The sequence below is a fragment of the Myotis yumanensis genome, unplaced genomic scaffold (genome assembly GCF_028538775.1).
Source record: "Myotis yumanensis isolate MYYU_CA2020_CCGP unplaced genomic scaffold, mMyoYum1.0.hap1 SCAF_8, whole genome shotgun sequence".
NCBI classification, from domain to species: domain Eukaryota; kingdom Metazoa; phylum Chordata; class Mammalia; order Chiroptera; family Vespertilionidae; genus Myotis; species Myotis yumanensis.
In genome coordinates, this window is record NW_027223759.1 from 75893137 (window position 1) to 75910250 (window position 17114).

At 39.7% G+C, this 17114-nt stretch overlaps 1 protein-coding gene across 3 annotated transcripts in view; it reads right to left on the bottom strand.

Moving 5' to 3' along the window:
* Positions 1-331: 331 nt before the first annotated feature.
* The window catches only part of RAB3GAP1 (RAB3 GTPase activating protein catalytic subunit 1), a 97438-nt gene continuing 80655 nt past the window's right edge, over positions 332-17114 (bottom strand). For 2 of the 3 annotated variants that reach the window (XM_070423082.1, XM_070423084.1), the window contains 8 exons: positions 15955-16092; positions 11939-12166; positions 8759-8855; positions 8561-8664; positions 8306-8421; positions 5442-5544; positions 1907-1927; positions 332-1069 (listed from right to left, as the gene is read on the bottom strand). In XM_070423082.1, coding sequence (XP_070279183.1) covers positions 833-1069; positions 1907-1927; positions 5442-5544; positions 8306-8421; positions 8561-8664; positions 8759-8855; positions 11939-12166; positions 15955-16092 — 1044 coding nt within the window. In that variant the 3' untranslated portion in view covers positions 332-832. The remainder of the gene's footprint in view (positions 1070-1906; positions 1928-5441; positions 5545-8305; positions 8422-8560; positions 8665-8758; positions 8856-11938; positions 12167-15954; positions 16093-17114) is intronic. The other variant, XM_070423083.1, reaches the window with a different exon arrangement.

Sequence of the window (17114 nt, forward strand, 5' to 3'; positions counted from 1 at the left end):
CTGTATTTTTGTTATACTTCATTAAATATGGTATCCAACTATCAACCACACAAAAGGAATGCATACTGAACTACAAGGGAAGGAGAGAACAATAATTTTCAGGCTATCTTTTTACATGGCACCCAAAACAAAACAAGTAAGAGAAGCCTTACAAGATACTAGTAGGTATCAAACTAATTTGCAGTGACATTTAATATAGTCTTATCAGAAGGAATACGTTTAGGTCATATACGGAAAAACACATATCTATGTGAAACTCTAGGATTTCTCCTAGAATATTAAAAATGCTCATCGAGAGTTAATTAGCATAATAAAAATGGTGACCAGGTGATCGAATAAACAGAATGCCATTTAATATATTAAAAACACAGATTCTGGGAATAGATTCTACCTCCCAAACACCCAGAAATCTGAGTTAACAGATTCTCTACTTTGCATACTTGATACTAATAAAAATAAGAAGTGTTTGCACAGACTATAAATGCAAGGCAACAGCCTAAGGGACAGTCACAGAAAGAATAAATGAACACAATCTTGAACACAACAGAGTGAGTACAGAGAGCTCCTGCATTTTTGGTCCCCAACCCCACCCCAAGGGCCATCTCTTTGGGGAAGAAATCTTTCAATAGTTCAAGCCCATGACCTCAGACCCCACAAGCTACTACTCTTCCCAAGCTTGGCACCAGAAAGTCTTTCAGATGCCAGTACGACGCTTGATCATTCAACTGGACAGGCCCTCTTCATGCCTCCCAGGTTCCGACCAGCACAACCTCCTTCCCACAGAAGGGGTCAGCACTGCCTTTGAAGTCACAATGGGGTGGCCCAGGAAGAACTAGAAGAAGGAGGTATCTGATGAAAAAGCACCTGCCAGTCGGAAATCCTCTTTGGTGAGAACACTGTACATGCGCTGAGGCAGAGCTCGGGAGTAGGGGGCGGGGCGGGGCACGGTGGTGCGCAGAATGAGTTCCCGGCCAGCAGGGGGTGGGAAGTCTGACACCGAGTTCTGCCTTCTCTCCTCTGCAGGGCCCATTCTCTTCAGTTCCTCCTCAGGTGGAGCCATGGCTGCAGCCTTGAATAGAATCAAATGCTAAATTCAAGATCAAGTTGGTGCTAAACTTACATCACTATGAAGGACAGATGAATAAACATGATAAATACAGAAAAATGTTCTACATTATTCAGTAATGTTGTCAATTATGTTATGACTACTCAAGAACACAACACAGAAAATACAAGAAGTTTGAAACACTACATGAGCAGTCAGAGATTACAAATAAATTGGTGAGAGAGACAGAAGGGATAATGACTACCGGGCAACCTGCTTCGAAAAGTGGGGGCCATATTCAAACATCTGATGAAGAGGGAAAATGTGCTGGTTTCTGTGTTTCTTCTAGCAAAGGCCCAAGAGAGTCTGATGTCCTCAGTCAAGTAATGGAGTTGGTTCTCACAGAGGCTAGAAAGGTGTTTTTTATGCTGGGTTCTAATTCTTTTTAAGGTTCACTGGTCGAATTAAAACTGGGGATAGTGGTATTGTTTGCTGGGCAGCTAATGTGAGGTAGTAGTGAGGTCTATGTAATGTAGCAATGGCAACAAAAGAGAAGTTCTCAATATCAAAGGCATCTATTTTCTCATTAAAATTGCATAAAATACATATTCAATTAGTCTTCATTTTAACTCTGATCACTATAGTTGTTTCATTTCTCTGATCACTGTATTTCTTTCAGAATACCCCTGATTTGGAAAAAAAAAATTTTGGCAATGGAAATATGAAACTATGTTATACAAGAATCATCAAGAAAGGTATGTCAAATCCAAACTGTTAAAGTGGTCATTAGTCTTAATGATCTTACGAAGTTAGAGGGAGGGGAAGGAACAAGAAACTATGAGGGACAAGGCTGTTTGTTACCTCATCAGAAGATTCAGTCAGCTTGAGAAAGGGTGAGAAAAGAAACAGTGATGAAAGGGAAACAAAAACAAGCAAGATGGTTTTAAAAAGAGACAAGGAATTTCAAGATTATTTCAGACAGCATGCACTATATTAAGGAACATGATTCTATCAAAAGAATTATCAAGACAAACATACAACACACCTAGTTATCAAACTGAGCAGACATACCCACTACTCATGCATCTGATGGCTCAACAGGTGACGTACAGAATGTCATTTAATGGGAAAATGATTTAACAAAAATCTACCACTTTCAAAAAAGTAAGTTTTTATTGATTTTTTTTTTAAGAGAGAGAGGAAAGGAGAGGGATAGAGAGATGGAAACATCAATGAGTGAAATATCATCTATCGGCTGCCTCCTGCACACCCCCTACTGGGTGAGGATCAAGCCCATAACCTGAGCCTGTGCCCTGACCAGGAATCGAACCAGTGACCTCTTCATTCATGGGTCGATGCTCAACCACTGAGCCATACTGGCCAGGAAAAGAATCTATGAGTTTTACTGAAAAATTAAGATGCTAAAAAAATGTGTTCATGTCTTGAAAAATAGATAATCCAATAGATTTAAGGAAAGGTCTCAGAGTTATTCAATTTAGCAAGAATGAAGCAAAATCAAATCAGTGGTTTATTTGCTGAATCCATTTACGTATATACCACTGAAACATATAATCATGAAGTTAAATAAAATATATGTTTTTTTTTTTCCTCTAGCCGGTTTGGCTCAGTGGATAGAGTGTTGGCCTGTGGACTCAAGGGTCCCGAGTTTGATTCCGATCAAGGGCATGTACCTCGGTTGCAGGCTCCTCCCCAGCTCAGGCCCTGGTTAGGGCTTGTGCAGGAGGCAACCAATCGATGTGCTTCTCTCACATTGATATTTCTCTCTGTCTTTCCCTCTCTCTTCCACTTTCCCTGAAAAAAAAAAAAAATCCATGGAAAAATATCCTCAGGTGAGGATTAACAAAAACAACAACAACAACAAAAATGTATGATTTTTTTTGGTTAATTCTCACCAATGGATATTTTTTCCATTGATTTTTAGAGAGAGTGGAAGTGGGGGGAGGGGGGGAGGAGAGAGAGAAAAGCATCGATGTGAGGGAGACACACTGATTGGTTGCCTCCTGCACCTGCCTGGACAGGGGCCAGGGAGTGAACCTGAAACCCAGGTACATGCCCTCAATCAGGAATCGAATCCACGACCCCTTGGTGCTCAGGCAAACACTCTAACTGCTGGACTAGACTGGCCAGGGCTAAAATGTATGAATATATAAAATTACTGTGTGCCTATATTAGTAAACTGATATACAATGTCAGTTATGAAAAAAAAAGTTACATGAATAAACTTGAATGGTTTTCATTAGCCAGGCATTTAAGGACTGAGTTTAGAAATGTACCAACCAAGTGCTTGTTTTATGGATTAGTCTGCCAATTCCCTGAAACATTCACCACAAGGTATGGAAGTTTGAAATCTTTTACAATTCCATAATGTGGGATGAATGAACAATTTCAGATTGGCTATATCATGAGGCCCTGAAAAGATGATACACTCTTATATTTATTGATGTAAAAACATAATTATATTGTGTAGACAACAAGAATAATAAATTATATAATACTAGAGGCCCAGTGCATGAATTCGTGCACAGGTGGGGTCTGGCTGGCTGGGAAGAGGGGATGTGGGAGGTTGGTCAGCTGGCCCCGCCCCCTGGTTGAACTCCTAGTCGAAGGGAAAATTTGCATATTAGCCTTTATTATATAGGATTAGAGGCCCGGTGCACGAATTCATGTCTGGGTGGGATCCCTCAGCCTGGCTGATGATTGAGGCCTATGGGGGGGCCGGCTAGCTGGAGGGGCAGCGGGAGGTTGGTTGTGGGAGCGCACTGACCACCAGGGGCAGCTTCTGTGTTGAGCGTCTGCCTCCTTGTGGTCAGTGCACCTCACAGCGACTGGTCGAATAGCTGTTCTGTCCTAACGGTCATTTAGGCTTTTATATAGATAGATAATCCTATTTTTGTAAAATATACATATATTTGCATACACTACTTGTTAAATGCTGGCAGTGATCATCAGTGGGGAGTGAGATTAATGTGATTAATGATTCCTTTAGAATTTTCTGTGTTGCCCAAATTTTTACAATGAGCCTTTACTTATAGTCTGGGAGGTGGGGGGGGGGGGGGGGGGGTGTTGGAGGCTATTTCCATTTTAGGGAGAATAATTTTGCATAACTATTCAAAACAAGTAACACTCTCAGCATTAAATATATGAATACTTTAGGTTTTAAATCCTCTTAACACACGAATTTTAGAAACTGAGGAGAGTTTTTGCAATATGAGGAAAGTTCATATTGGTGATAACAAGAAATGAGCTCATGAGCATCTGGTGAGTAAGCAGGCGAAGAAGACATAGGGTGTGAAAACAAACTCAGTTCTTGGTTTCATGCCACAGACAAAAACAAAATAAATCAAAGTAATTCTCTATTGCTTTCTAGAACTCTCATTTATAAGGAACTGAAATACTTAGTTTTTAACTGGAAATCCTTAAATTTAAAGAGCTACCTTCATAGATAATCTCAGGTTTTAATTCTTGCTAAAAATTCAGATCAATATATTTGGCCCTGATTTTGATATATTAAATAGAATACTCCAGATAAACTCAAAGGAGATTATGAAGTTTTTACTCCTGTGTAAACCCATTAAAAGTCTTTTTCTTATTTGATTCTGAGAATCACACCTTCACATCTGGGTTATTCAGTGTCCTCAGTGTCAGGTAAGGGCACCGGGACTTAGTACACTGGGTAATATTCTAACAGAACTTTAGGGTTAACGAGCCCGGACATGAGGTCACCGTTGGGATGCCAGCACCTCTACCCATGAACAGAACTGTACAGAGAGCATCAGTACAAAGGCTAACTAGCAGCATCTCTATGAAAATCGCAATCTCAGTGCTTTAGGATGTCAGAAGGTATGATCTGATTCTAAACCTGTACTTTCACAGCAGAAGTCATGATAAAGACGCCATTTCAAATCAGGCTTCTTCCTGTGAAGCCCATTTCCATCCCCAAACTCTGAAACCCTGCGCCTCCTTCCTAGGAACCCTCTTCAGCTAGATCTCTTCACCGTTATAAAAACAGTTAGACTTACTAACTTCATAGTTAAGCTGTGAAACCATTTGCTGCACATGGAGTCTGACCAGTAAAATCGAACCCCGTTCTAATTTGAAAGTAGGCGACATTTTTTCCTACAGCACAGGACTGGCCATTGGCCACTGAGTCCCTATCAGATTCTGTAACAACGGATTTCAGACCCTTCTGAAATTTAGGTCCTAAAATATAGTTATCATTTTCCTTAAACATATAAGAAAGCAACATCTGAATGCAATACCCAGGCTCACACTGGGCCGGCAGCTGTGGAAGCAGCCATGTGTCGGAATCAAAACAGCACCCCACTGAGCAGAGGGCTGGCGAAGCCATGGCATGTCAGTGAGGAGCCTCACATACCCGCTGTGCGTTCACAAACAGCTTGTGAATGATCCTGCCGGCGTGTCCTCTTCCCGCGCCCACCACCAGCACTTCGGGCTGCTCTAAAAGGCAGCTCACAAACCTGGGGAGAAAGAATAGAGCTGCTCACTTCCCATCCGTCCTCCAGATTAATTTTGTGGGCAAACCCTCACGCTGATAAAGCTCAACTACCATGGCTGGAGTGGAACTTTGTAACAGGATATATTGATATTTGAATTAAAATCGACTCAAATGACAATTCTTACTACCTTTGAAGTGTTTTCATAAAATCTGTGAACAGCCCATCTCTGTCAAAGTGTAAGAAGAAATATTCAGTAAAAGTTGATAACAAAAACCAAGTTTCATTTATAGAACAAAGCAATGATTCATGTTTCTTGTTTTTATTCTTTTAAAAATATTAATATTTTTAATCCTCACTCAAGGATATGTTTGTTTTTTAATTGATTTGAGAGAGTGAGAGGAAGGGGAAGAGGGAAAGAAACATGGAGCAGTTGCCTCCTGTCCATGCCCCAACAGAGGATTGAACCCACAACCTAGGTATGTGCCCTGACCAGTAATCGAACCACAACCTTTTGGTGCATAGGGTGATGCTCCAATTAACCAAGCCACCCGGCCAGGGCTACTTTTGCTCTTGTGAGGTGTGTAAGTGCATGTGTGCATGCATGTACAAAATGCATGTTTTGCTGGGCAGTGTCATGACTATAAACAGTGCCATTTTGTGCTGGAAATACTGTAGTATACTGCCAAGTCCATCTCAGATCTCTAGAGTAGAGCTAAGAGAGTCGAAGGCAGAACCGCCAGGCATGCACTGCCTGCTCACTGACTGGTACTGCTATTTTAGAAACAACTCACTTGATTAGAGCTCATTCTTCTCATTTAAAAGAAAGGCATTTTCCATTATGCTAAATTAATATTTGACAAAGGAGGCAAGAGCATACAATGGAGTCAGGACAGTCTCTTCAATAAATGATGTTGGGAAAACTGGACAGATACATGCAAAAAAATGAAACTAGATCACCAACTTACACAAGAATAAACTCAAAATGGATAAAAGACTTAAATGTAAGTCGAAGAAACCCTAAGCAGCAAAACCTCAGACATCTCTCGTAGTAATATGTTTATGGCTGTATCTCCTGAGCAAAGGAAACTAAGGAAGAAATAAACAAATGAGACTACATCTAATAAAAAGCTTCTGCACAGCAAAAGAAACCATCAACAAAATGAAAAGGGAGCCCATTGTATCGGAGAACATATTTGGCAAAGATACATCTGACAAAGGGTTAATATCCGAAATATATAAGGAACTCATATGACTTAACAAAATGAAGACAAACAATCCAATCAAAAAATGGGCAAAGGACCTAAACAGACACCTCTTCAAAGTGGACATACAGATGGTCAAGAGGCATATGAAAAAATGCTCAAACTCACTGATCATCAGAGAGATGCAAATTAAAGTAACAATGAGGTATCACCTCACACCTGTCAGAATGGCTACTATCAACAAATTAACAAATGACAAGCTGGTGAGGATGTGGAGAAAAGGAAACCCTACCACACTGCTGGTGGGATTGCAGACTGGTGCAGTCATTATGGAAAACAGTATGGAGTTTCCTCAAAAAATTAAATATGGAACTACCATTTGACCTAGTGATCCCACTTCTAGGAATATATCCTAAGAGACCCAAAACACCAATCAGAAAAAACATGCACCATGTTCATAGCAGTGCAATCATACAATAGCTAAGACTGAAAACAGTACAAGTGACCATCAGTAGATGAGTGGATAAAAGAACTGTGGTACATTTACACTGTGGAATACTATGCAGCAGTAAAAAAAAGAAAAAAAAGAAAAAAAAAGAAAAGGATCTTTTACCCTTTAAGACAGCATGGAGGGACCTGGAGAGTATCATGTTAAGTGAAATAAGCAGTCAGAGGAAGACGAGTGTCACATAATCTCACGCATATGTGGAATCTAATTAACAAAATAAACTGATGAACAGAGTGGATCCAGAAAAGGAAAAAAAAGGCATTTTCAAGAACAAAGAAAGCTGGGGGAAAATTTCACTCAACAAAAGATATAAAATTCAAACAAAATCTTGAGAGAAGCTAAAGCAAATGCCTTGTCATAGACTATTAATTTTCTAGCATCAATAATGCCATTCCTTGTGAAAAGGCTACTGACGATTTTAACATTATAACAAATTCAAGCTACTGAAGTAGCTAATTTGGAAACACTTTATCACACATTAAAGCAACATATCCTTTCAATGGGCACAAACAGACAGGGGCTCACACTGAAGGCTCCCTTGATAATGATGCTGCCAGGAGAAGACCGGCCCAGTCATTTGTCTCATCCTGGAGAGGCTACCAGTCACTCTCCAAACATATCTGCAAGGTGGACAGTAAATGCACCTTTGCTCTCACAGGTATTTTTAAAAGATTAAATGAATATTGAGCAGAATTATAGTTGCAGAACCCCTCAGACTGTGGTTAAGGAACAGTGAGAGCTGAAAGCAAAGCTCTGGGCACTGCTAGTGACAGCATCAATAATGGCTTCTCCTCAGGTGCAGGCACCACGCCTCCGGGAGCAAACAAGGACTTTGCTGGGAAGAGAGACCTGGTAGACTTGGTTCTGCAAGTGGGAGCAATGGAAACACCTAGAAAGTACTCAGAAATACGGTAGAGGTCAAATCCTATGATAATTATTTCTCTGAATCTGGCTAATGCTGGCAAATAATAGGAGAGTATCACAAAGAATCTCAATATTTCATTAAAATATTCTAAAGCAGTGGTGTATTTTCCTACTGCAGACAAAAATGAGCGTGTCAAATAGCAATTACCTTTCGAGATCTTCCTTTTCCTCCTCTTGTTCACATTTCTCAGTTCCAAACTTGGCTTTCAGTGAGCGGGCTCTAGCAATTAAGGCTTCCACATTAGTAATTTGATGGATGATTTCCTAACAGTAGAAAAGAGAAAGTCATAACACTGGAAAACAGCAAAGAAAGGCAAAGCCTTTTAAAATGTTTCTTGAAAGTAATTACTGCCCAGTGGGAAGAGACAGTACTTGTCGAGATGCTGACAGTCACCCAACTTACTTCTAGTTTCTTGTCTTCCGGATTGGGAAAGTGCAGGACTTTGCTGGAATGGGATATTATCTGCTTGATAATCTTCTTAACAGAAGAAATGTTTTCCAGACTTTCTATGAGAAAGATCAAAACCATCATTAAATAAGTTAAACAAATTACACTTTCATTTTAGAAATGAACTAATTACTACTCAAGTAAGACATTTACCTTCTTCCTTTACCTTGAGTACGGCTGCATGAATTACACAAGGTAGCAGGTGCCGAGCGAGGTCTGCAGGTTTCTGCATTGCCAGATAGTGCAGCACCTGGAGGAGGCACAGACTCAGATAAATGATCAATGCAGCTGCCTACGAATAAAGCAGCCATTTACGAAACAAAAAAATCCTCTGGACCAGTGATTTTCAACTTTTTTCATCTCATGGCACACATAAACTCATTACTAGAATTCTGCAGCACACCAAAAAATATATTTTTTGACAATCTGACAAAAAAAAATAGGTATAATTTTGATTCATTCAGACCAGACGGCTATTGTGTTAGCTGCTACCATTTTTTTATTTGACAATCTAAGAGAAAAGAGATCAGTGTCCCTGACCAAATGGTCAGGTATTGCACGCTTTAAAAATTATTGCGGCACACCGGCTGCTTTGGATCACTGAACTCACTTCTATAACAAAAGTAGAGAAGAGCTCTTTTCTCTTAGTATCTACCCCTACATTTCAGGTAAATAGCTACTACTTCCAAAGATAAGAATAATGTTACTGAAGACAACTGCATATTTCTGTCTTCAATAAGGGTTAATATTCTCATATCCCCCATCCCCACTTCCATATGTAATGCATACAAATTAATAAAAACTACCCGTAAATCATACTACCTAGGGATAGAATTTTTAATGGTGGAACATTTTCATTCCAGAATTTTTCAAAATATCAAGTACACATAACATTAAATGAACTAATATTAAGTGTCTAAAATACTGTTTGTGACCTGTTTTTCTCACTTATTATTTCTAAACATTTCTAGTGACCCTCCATTGATTTTTTGGGGTTGGTTTTTTTATTGTCTTTTTTTTCTAAAGTGGAAATTGTTTTACTTTTCTGATTTAAAAAATACAGCATTTTTATCATGCAGATTGACTCTTCTTTCTATGGGGGTAGAGGGCCCAGGTGACATTACCTCACTGGTGCTTGGCCAGAATTCCATACTGGTTGATTAAGATTATGTCTTTGGGAGAGGTTAAAACTGCAACAGATAAGGTATTAACCAGGTTTGATGTCACTGGCTTTTATGTAGCACAAGTGATGCCATTTTCTTCCTTTTTTAAAATTTTCTTGGATTGCAGTTTTAAACATTAGTTCTGTTTTAGTGTTTTGATTTTGAATCCTCACCGGAGGATATGTTTTTATTGGGGTTTTTTTTGGAGAGAGGGGAAAGGAGACAGAGAGAGAGAGAGAGAGAGAGAGAGAGAAAGGGAGGGAGAGGAAGAAAAGGAGGAGAGGGAGGGAGAGAAGGAGGGAGAGGAGAGGCAGAGGGAGAGACATTGATTGGTACGTGCTGGACCAGAAATCAAATCCACAACCTTTTGGTGTGCGGGATGATGTTCCAACCAACTGAGCCACCTAACCAGGGCTAGTGTTTTGATTTTTCTTCAAGGACTCTGATAAAATGAGTATTATTCCTACTTTTCCTATTTTCCATTTCTACTACTTTCTCTCCAACCCACTTTAGTCCTTTTGCCACTTTTTCTTGACGCCTTTTATTATATTTCAATATGAATCTATTCTCTCTTGGGCCCCTTGTCATTTAGTCTTTATTTTTGATATGGTATCTTTTTCTTCTATTTCTATATTGAGTTAAACCAGCTGTGGTTTCACTACTTTGCAGAGTTTTGGGGTCCATTTTTTCTCTTGGTTTTAGTATTTCTGATTAAAAGTGATTTTTCATATCCCCCATGCTTGTTTAAAGATATCTGATTCAGTATGTATGGTGTGTTGTTAACAATTTTCTGCTTCATGGTCAATTTTCTGGGAAATGTTTTCATTAGCTAACTGACCCACCTGCATTTTGTTTTTTTATAGTTTTGTATGGATGTGGTCTGCTCTTTAGTATACCTACTCATACCACAATTTGAAAGTGCCCCTTTTCTGCAGTTTCTTTAAAGGCCAGCAGAAGATGAGGGAGGTTGATGTTATTTTTTTGGTTTTTTTCTTTTATTATTTTATTGATTTGGGAGAGGAAGGATGAGGGAGAGAGGGATAGAAACCTCAATGATGAAAGAGAATCACGCCCCTTACAGGGCATTGAGCCCACAACCCAGGCATGCGCCCTAACCGGGAATCAAACTGTGACCTCCTAGTTCACAGATCGACACTCTACCAAGCCACACTGGCCAGGCAGTTGATAAGCCTTGTTTGTCTTTCACTTCTGCATGATCCTTAGTTTCCCTCTCATTTCCTTCTTTCCCATCATTTCTTTATCTCTAAGGGGTATCAACCCTTCTCTATATATCTGGTTTCCCAAGACAGTATCTCTGAGTGTTCACTTCTCATCCAGCTTACTTTAAGCCTCTCCTTGTAGCCATGCTGTGAACTATCAAGCTCTACCTGTACCAAGTACTTTGGCGCCCAGTGTTAAGCTCTCTCTTTCTGGGGTGACTCTGTGCTCCGTCTGTATCCCTCAGCTCTTCTTAAAAGTCCCTGTCCACACTCTCCTGCAGCAAAAGGAACTCCATTGGAATTTGGCTTGTTTCTCTACTTATAGTTTTAATTTGAAGGTCACTGTAATCTCTGTCTCCTAGTAATGCTTAAGACATGGATTTATTTATTACTTATTAAGTGCATGGGATTATTTGGGAGGCCAGTGGATGGTGGGTAGGAGGGTATGTGGGGCAATTTGATATCAGGCAGCTACCACTGTTCATTAGAATTCCAAATATTTTTTAGTAATTGAAGAGCAGTTCACTAAATGATCATACCATAATTTATCGAACCAAGCTTATTTTTGGTAACTTTGGTTATATGCACTTTTCACTAAAAAACTTTGCTGAACATCATTCTTGTACATTGACCTTTACATATTTCTCATTATTTCCTTAATAAATTTCTTGGTAGTAGAATAGCTAGGTCAAAGGAGATGACCATTTTTTTAAGGTTTTTGATATATGCTGTGAGATGAGACAGTCCAATGGTAAGCATTCTACATAAAATATGGATATCTTATTTTTGGGCCTAACTGCAACTAATTCTAAAATCTTAAGTGTAAATAGTAGATACATAAAAGGCTCATTAAATTTCAATGCTTTGCTTCTCATGTCTATGATAGTGAGTTTTTAAAATGCTAGAACAATAACTACCACTTTAGTGTTAGATACCCAAACCTCAGTTACCTTTTCTGCTTCCCGAGTATCATCAAAGAGTCTCCTTTGCCTTCTGGCAGGAACTGGCTTAGCTGTTTCCCAGGCTTCCACCCACATGTTGCTTGGAATCTTCATTCGGGCACTCAGTTCTCCTTTCAGAACCGTGTTTCCCTTTTCATCAATCACTTCCTCTTCAATGTAATCCCGGGGTGAGTACCACCTCACAAAGTCTTCCAGACAGCAACCTGGATTAGCTGCCTAAATCAAGGCCAAAAATTCAGCAGAACCAAATATAAGTCAACAGTTACTGATAAACCTGTTTGCAAGATCATACTTTCTCTTTCACAAAAAGCCTACCTAATCTTTATAAAATCTAATATGTGACATGAGTTTGGGTGTCACCTCGAAAACAGATCAAATGTTAAAATACCAAAAGCATTTTACTTTTGCTGTCTCTATTTTATAGAAAAAGAAAATACTTCCATTTGATGAATTTGGAAATAAAAATTTTATGTAAAGTGAAAATAATTCTCTTAAACAGATAAGTTACATAGTTTAAAATTATAGCATAACTACTCAAAACTTAGAAGAGTATCAAATAAGTGCAGGTCATGTAAATTAAATAATACACAACATGAAAGAATAACAACCTAATAATGGGAAAATTCTGCTCTTTTTTCCTCTCAATAAATCAATACCGCAGTAAATATCAGCTAACCTCAAAAGTGTTCTATTCAGCCATTAAATTCTTGTGCTTTATGTACAACATTACTCTCACATAAACTGCTTTTGTGCTGTTAAGGAATTGAAATTCAAACTATTATTGTTCAGGTTTCTCAAATCTAACTAATTAAATTTTTACTCAGTGGATAATTCTATAGAATTTACAAGGTTGTATTTCAAAATCCTTTAAGTAATTCCACATTCAAGCCTGGAATGAAAGTAGAGGCTTCCCAGTGTTAGTGGTAAGGCACAGAGTTCTCTTTTGCAAGTGTACAGTAATATATTAGCAGAGTACTAAGGATAGGTATATGTATTATCCCCTAATACTCAAAGGATACATGTACACACATTAAACACGTACCTTTTGGTTATATTGTCTACCACAACATAATCTTCCTGTATGAGTACTATATTTAATTGCCTGAAATAGTAAGTCATGTAAACATCAACAAAGAAGTGCTAAGCGGAAGGTCATTTTCTTTCTTTTTGAATTAAATTAACCTCAGACCAAAATGCAAACAGACTTGAAGAGAATGGCTAGTCTTAAATGTGAAGAGCAAAACTGTTAATTCTTGCTTCTTGAGCTCACTGGCTACCAGCTTAACCATCCCTACCACTTTAGGAAATCCCTCTGAGGGGATAAGGAATCAGAGGAGGGTCCTTAACCCAGTCAACAACATAAACTTCTGAGGCAGGGGTGGGGAACCTTTTTTCTGCCAAGGGCCATTTGGATATTTATAACATCATTTGAGGGCCACATAAAATTATCAACTTAAAAATTAGCCTGCTATATTTGGTCAAACATTTAATTAACTCACCCCTAATGCCTTGGCAGGGCCAGACCAAATGATTTCTCAGGTCTTATACGGCCTGCAGACTGGGCGTTCCCCACCCCTGTTAAGGGCTATGGCATCATGGCAACAACTACTGCAGTGAACTGCAAAAGGTCAAGATTACTGCATGAATCAGGATTCATGCCTGAAGATCTGGATATTAACCAGGCAATACCACACCCACTGAGAACATCTTAGGAACCCAGAAATAGGCCTTGAGTGAAGAGTGAAAACTTAAAAAAGAAAATAATGTTGAACTCCTGTACCACAGAATGTGTTAAAAAAAAAAAAAAAAGACAGTTTACACCACATTCTTCTCTCTGGTTGTTCTTCCAATACCAGGCTAAACAAACCGCTACCAGGAGAAGGTCAAGGCACACTTCAGCTCTGGCTTGTCTTTGTTCTACTGTTCTAGGTATGCATCCAAGGGCATGCTCGCGAACAGGCCCTGTGCTTCTGAGGTTGTAAGGTGTAGGTACCTCAGGTCCCTCTCAGCATTCATCCAAAGCTCTGGGGACGCTCCCAAGGGCCCCTAAAGCAAGTCACCCCTACGCAAAAAGGGAGAGGCAACCATATCTATTTTAGAGTGACTACATATTTCCTTAAATATGTGACCTGATTCCTGCGTAGGGACAGATGTGTAAAAAAGGCTATTTGAAATAGTCTATTTTCTGATTAAAACAATGTTATGAGAGGTTTGTAGGTGCCCAGGTTAATCCAAAAGAGTCTAAGAACTCTAGTTTTGCTGACGCAGTGTTGAAGGCATTATATAGAACCTTACCATCAGGAGCCGATATGTTTCTATGGGGAAAAGCTTTTACAGTTCCAATTTGGATTTCATTCTGTACTTGCCTCTGCAAGAATACTGTGGTAGGACAAGGACAGATGAATATGAAGGCAGGCAGAGGTCAGGTAACGGGCCAGAGTGGCTCAGTGGTTGAGCGTCGCCCCATACACCAAGGTGTTGTAGGTTCAATTCCTGGTCGGGGCACATACCTAGGTTGCAGATTCCACCCCTGGCCGGGGTGCTTACGGGAGGTGATTGATCGATGTTTCTGTCTCACATCAATGTTTCTCTCTCTCTCTAAAAATAATCAAGAAGGACATAAACTTGGGTGAGGATTAAAAGAAACAACAACAAAAGAGCCACTGGGCAGGCTAGTACTGCCTACTATGCACACACTCCCTAAGCCAATTCTCTTATTTAGTTTTTTGATTTAACACATGCTCTGAGAGCCAAATGATTTTTCACTCTCTCAGGAATTGAACCTGCAACCTTTTGGGGTTATGGGACAACGCTACAACCAACTGAGCCACACCGGCCAGGATCCAACTGACTTCTATTTATTCACTGTGCCAACTGTTTGTTTTAAAACAACACATCTCTCTTATTTCACAGCACAAAATAACTCACACATTTTATGTATTATTTGTCTCTAAGGAAAACAGGCAGCTCTTAAGAGGTTTTCTAAAGATTGTTTCTTTTAGAAAATATGGGGGAATAAGCAGGGACTAAGAGGCTTCCTTTTACTATCACAAACCTGCTAGCTGGGAAGATGAAAGTGGCATATGTTTTCATGGGTGTTTATGTTGGAGAAACTCACACTCAGGCTGGCCTGCAGCACAGAGCAGAACTAAGGAGGGGTGTGGAATGGGGACGTGGGGTCCATCACGGTGCAATGGAGTAAGGAGGAAAGTCTGTGCCTGGGAGACAGTTCTGGGGATCAGCAGTAGAAAGGAAGCCCTGTGGCCCAATGGGCTACCCACTTGGTTTTCAAAAATATATACATATACTTGTCTCTTCTTTTAAAAATAAGTAATAATAATAATAAAGACTTTCCTTCATCCTGGGTTTTCTAGCTAGCAAGCTAAATGTCATCATTCTCTGAATTCTCTATGGTCTAGATACAGGCCTAAAATGAATAGGGAGCAAATGCCTACTCATCCTAAATGGGGACTCATCTGAGAAACCTGCCAAGACCCACTCAGTAGAGTTAGTCCCCTCTTAGACCTGCCTTCATAAAAGAACTCATCACACACTTATTTACACAACCTCAACAGACTGTAACTGAGAATAAACACTGTATTTCTTACTTATCTAATCACAATGCAAGTCACAAAGTTGAATATCAAAGGCCTGTTGAACTAAGGAACCTATGTTAAATCCTAAGGGTTTCCTAAAAACCTTGCATGATATTGGCTGAACACACACAAAGGAGGAAGGCATCCATCCCAGTGCAGATAAAAAATCACTCAAGTCTCAACTTTCAACTATTATTCAAAGATTGTTCTTTGCTTTTTTTAAACTCAAGAAGCAACTCTGAATACAACCTTTAGGGGATAGAAGCGGGATGTTATTAACTACTAATGAAATAAAAGCTTTTAATAAAAAGGACATTCAGGTCTTCATACCACTTTATTGAGTGACTTTCACAGCTTTACCCCAGAATAACTCAAAATAGAATCCTGAGCCCTGACAGTGTGACCCACCTTAAAAGACTCCATATCTGACAGCAGACAGGCGCTCTGCATGCGTGCCCGGAGGTGAGCCCCTTCCGCGGAGGTGCCCAATTTAGCTAGAACCTCCGACTGCTCCTCTAGCAGGTCTTCTGTCATAGGTGCTGGCTCCTGTGAAGCACAAAAGGACAAAGCTCAGCAATAGCCTTTGTGTAGACAAAGCAGGGCTATAAAAATAGAACAAAGACAACACTTATTTCAGCTCTAGTAGTCCCAAGGTATGTATGGAAAAAATTTCAGAGAAGTTCACAAGTTTTCTGGAACCTACATATAAATGTACCAAATTAACAAGAATAAATATGACTTTCAGGGTCTCTTCAACCACAACAAATAAGATTATCACGTTCCCCTTGGTGAGGACTGATGGCTAAAAGACAGAGAAATTTGGGTGCACTGAACATTTTTCTGCCTGTTAATGATACAGAAATAACATCCCAATGAGATTTTTTATGTAGGATATCACTAGTTGCTATAAGGTTTTTATTGTAACTAATAAGAGAAGAAAATTGATATGTATAAAAATTAAAGGCTAATGAATTGAACCTCAACTAAAAGCCCCCAAATAAGTTTTATGTTGTAGGAGTTGCTTTGAGTTTAGGTTCAAAAGATATTCTAATTACTAATTCCCATAAGAAGTTCTGGATTTTTTGTTTTGGGAATCAGAGACATTATATATTTTAGTGGTAAGCCCCCCGCCGCCTCAAAAAAAGCTAAGGCAAATCTAAAGGAGGGTACACTGTAGAATCATTAAAAGAGTGACAGAGGAGAAACCAAGATGGCGACATAGGTTAACGCCGGAGTTTGCTGCTTCGAACAACCACTTCAAAAATACAACTAAAAGACAGAACGGACATCACCCAGAACCACAGAAAGGCTGGCTGAGTGGAAATCCTACAACTAGAAGGAAAAAGAAATCCATACCGAGACTCAGAGGAGGCGCAGTGCGGAAGTGAAATACTAAGGCTCGGAGTGCATGTGGAGCGGGCCGGCGGCGGAGGGCACGGTTGTTGTTTTCAATCGGGAGGGAGTTTCAGACTCTGAGCTCCAGATCCGGGCGAGTCTCTAGGGACCCAGACTCAAACGGGAGAAGCGGGATTGTCTGGCTTTGGTCGGAACTCGAATGCAGCTTTCTC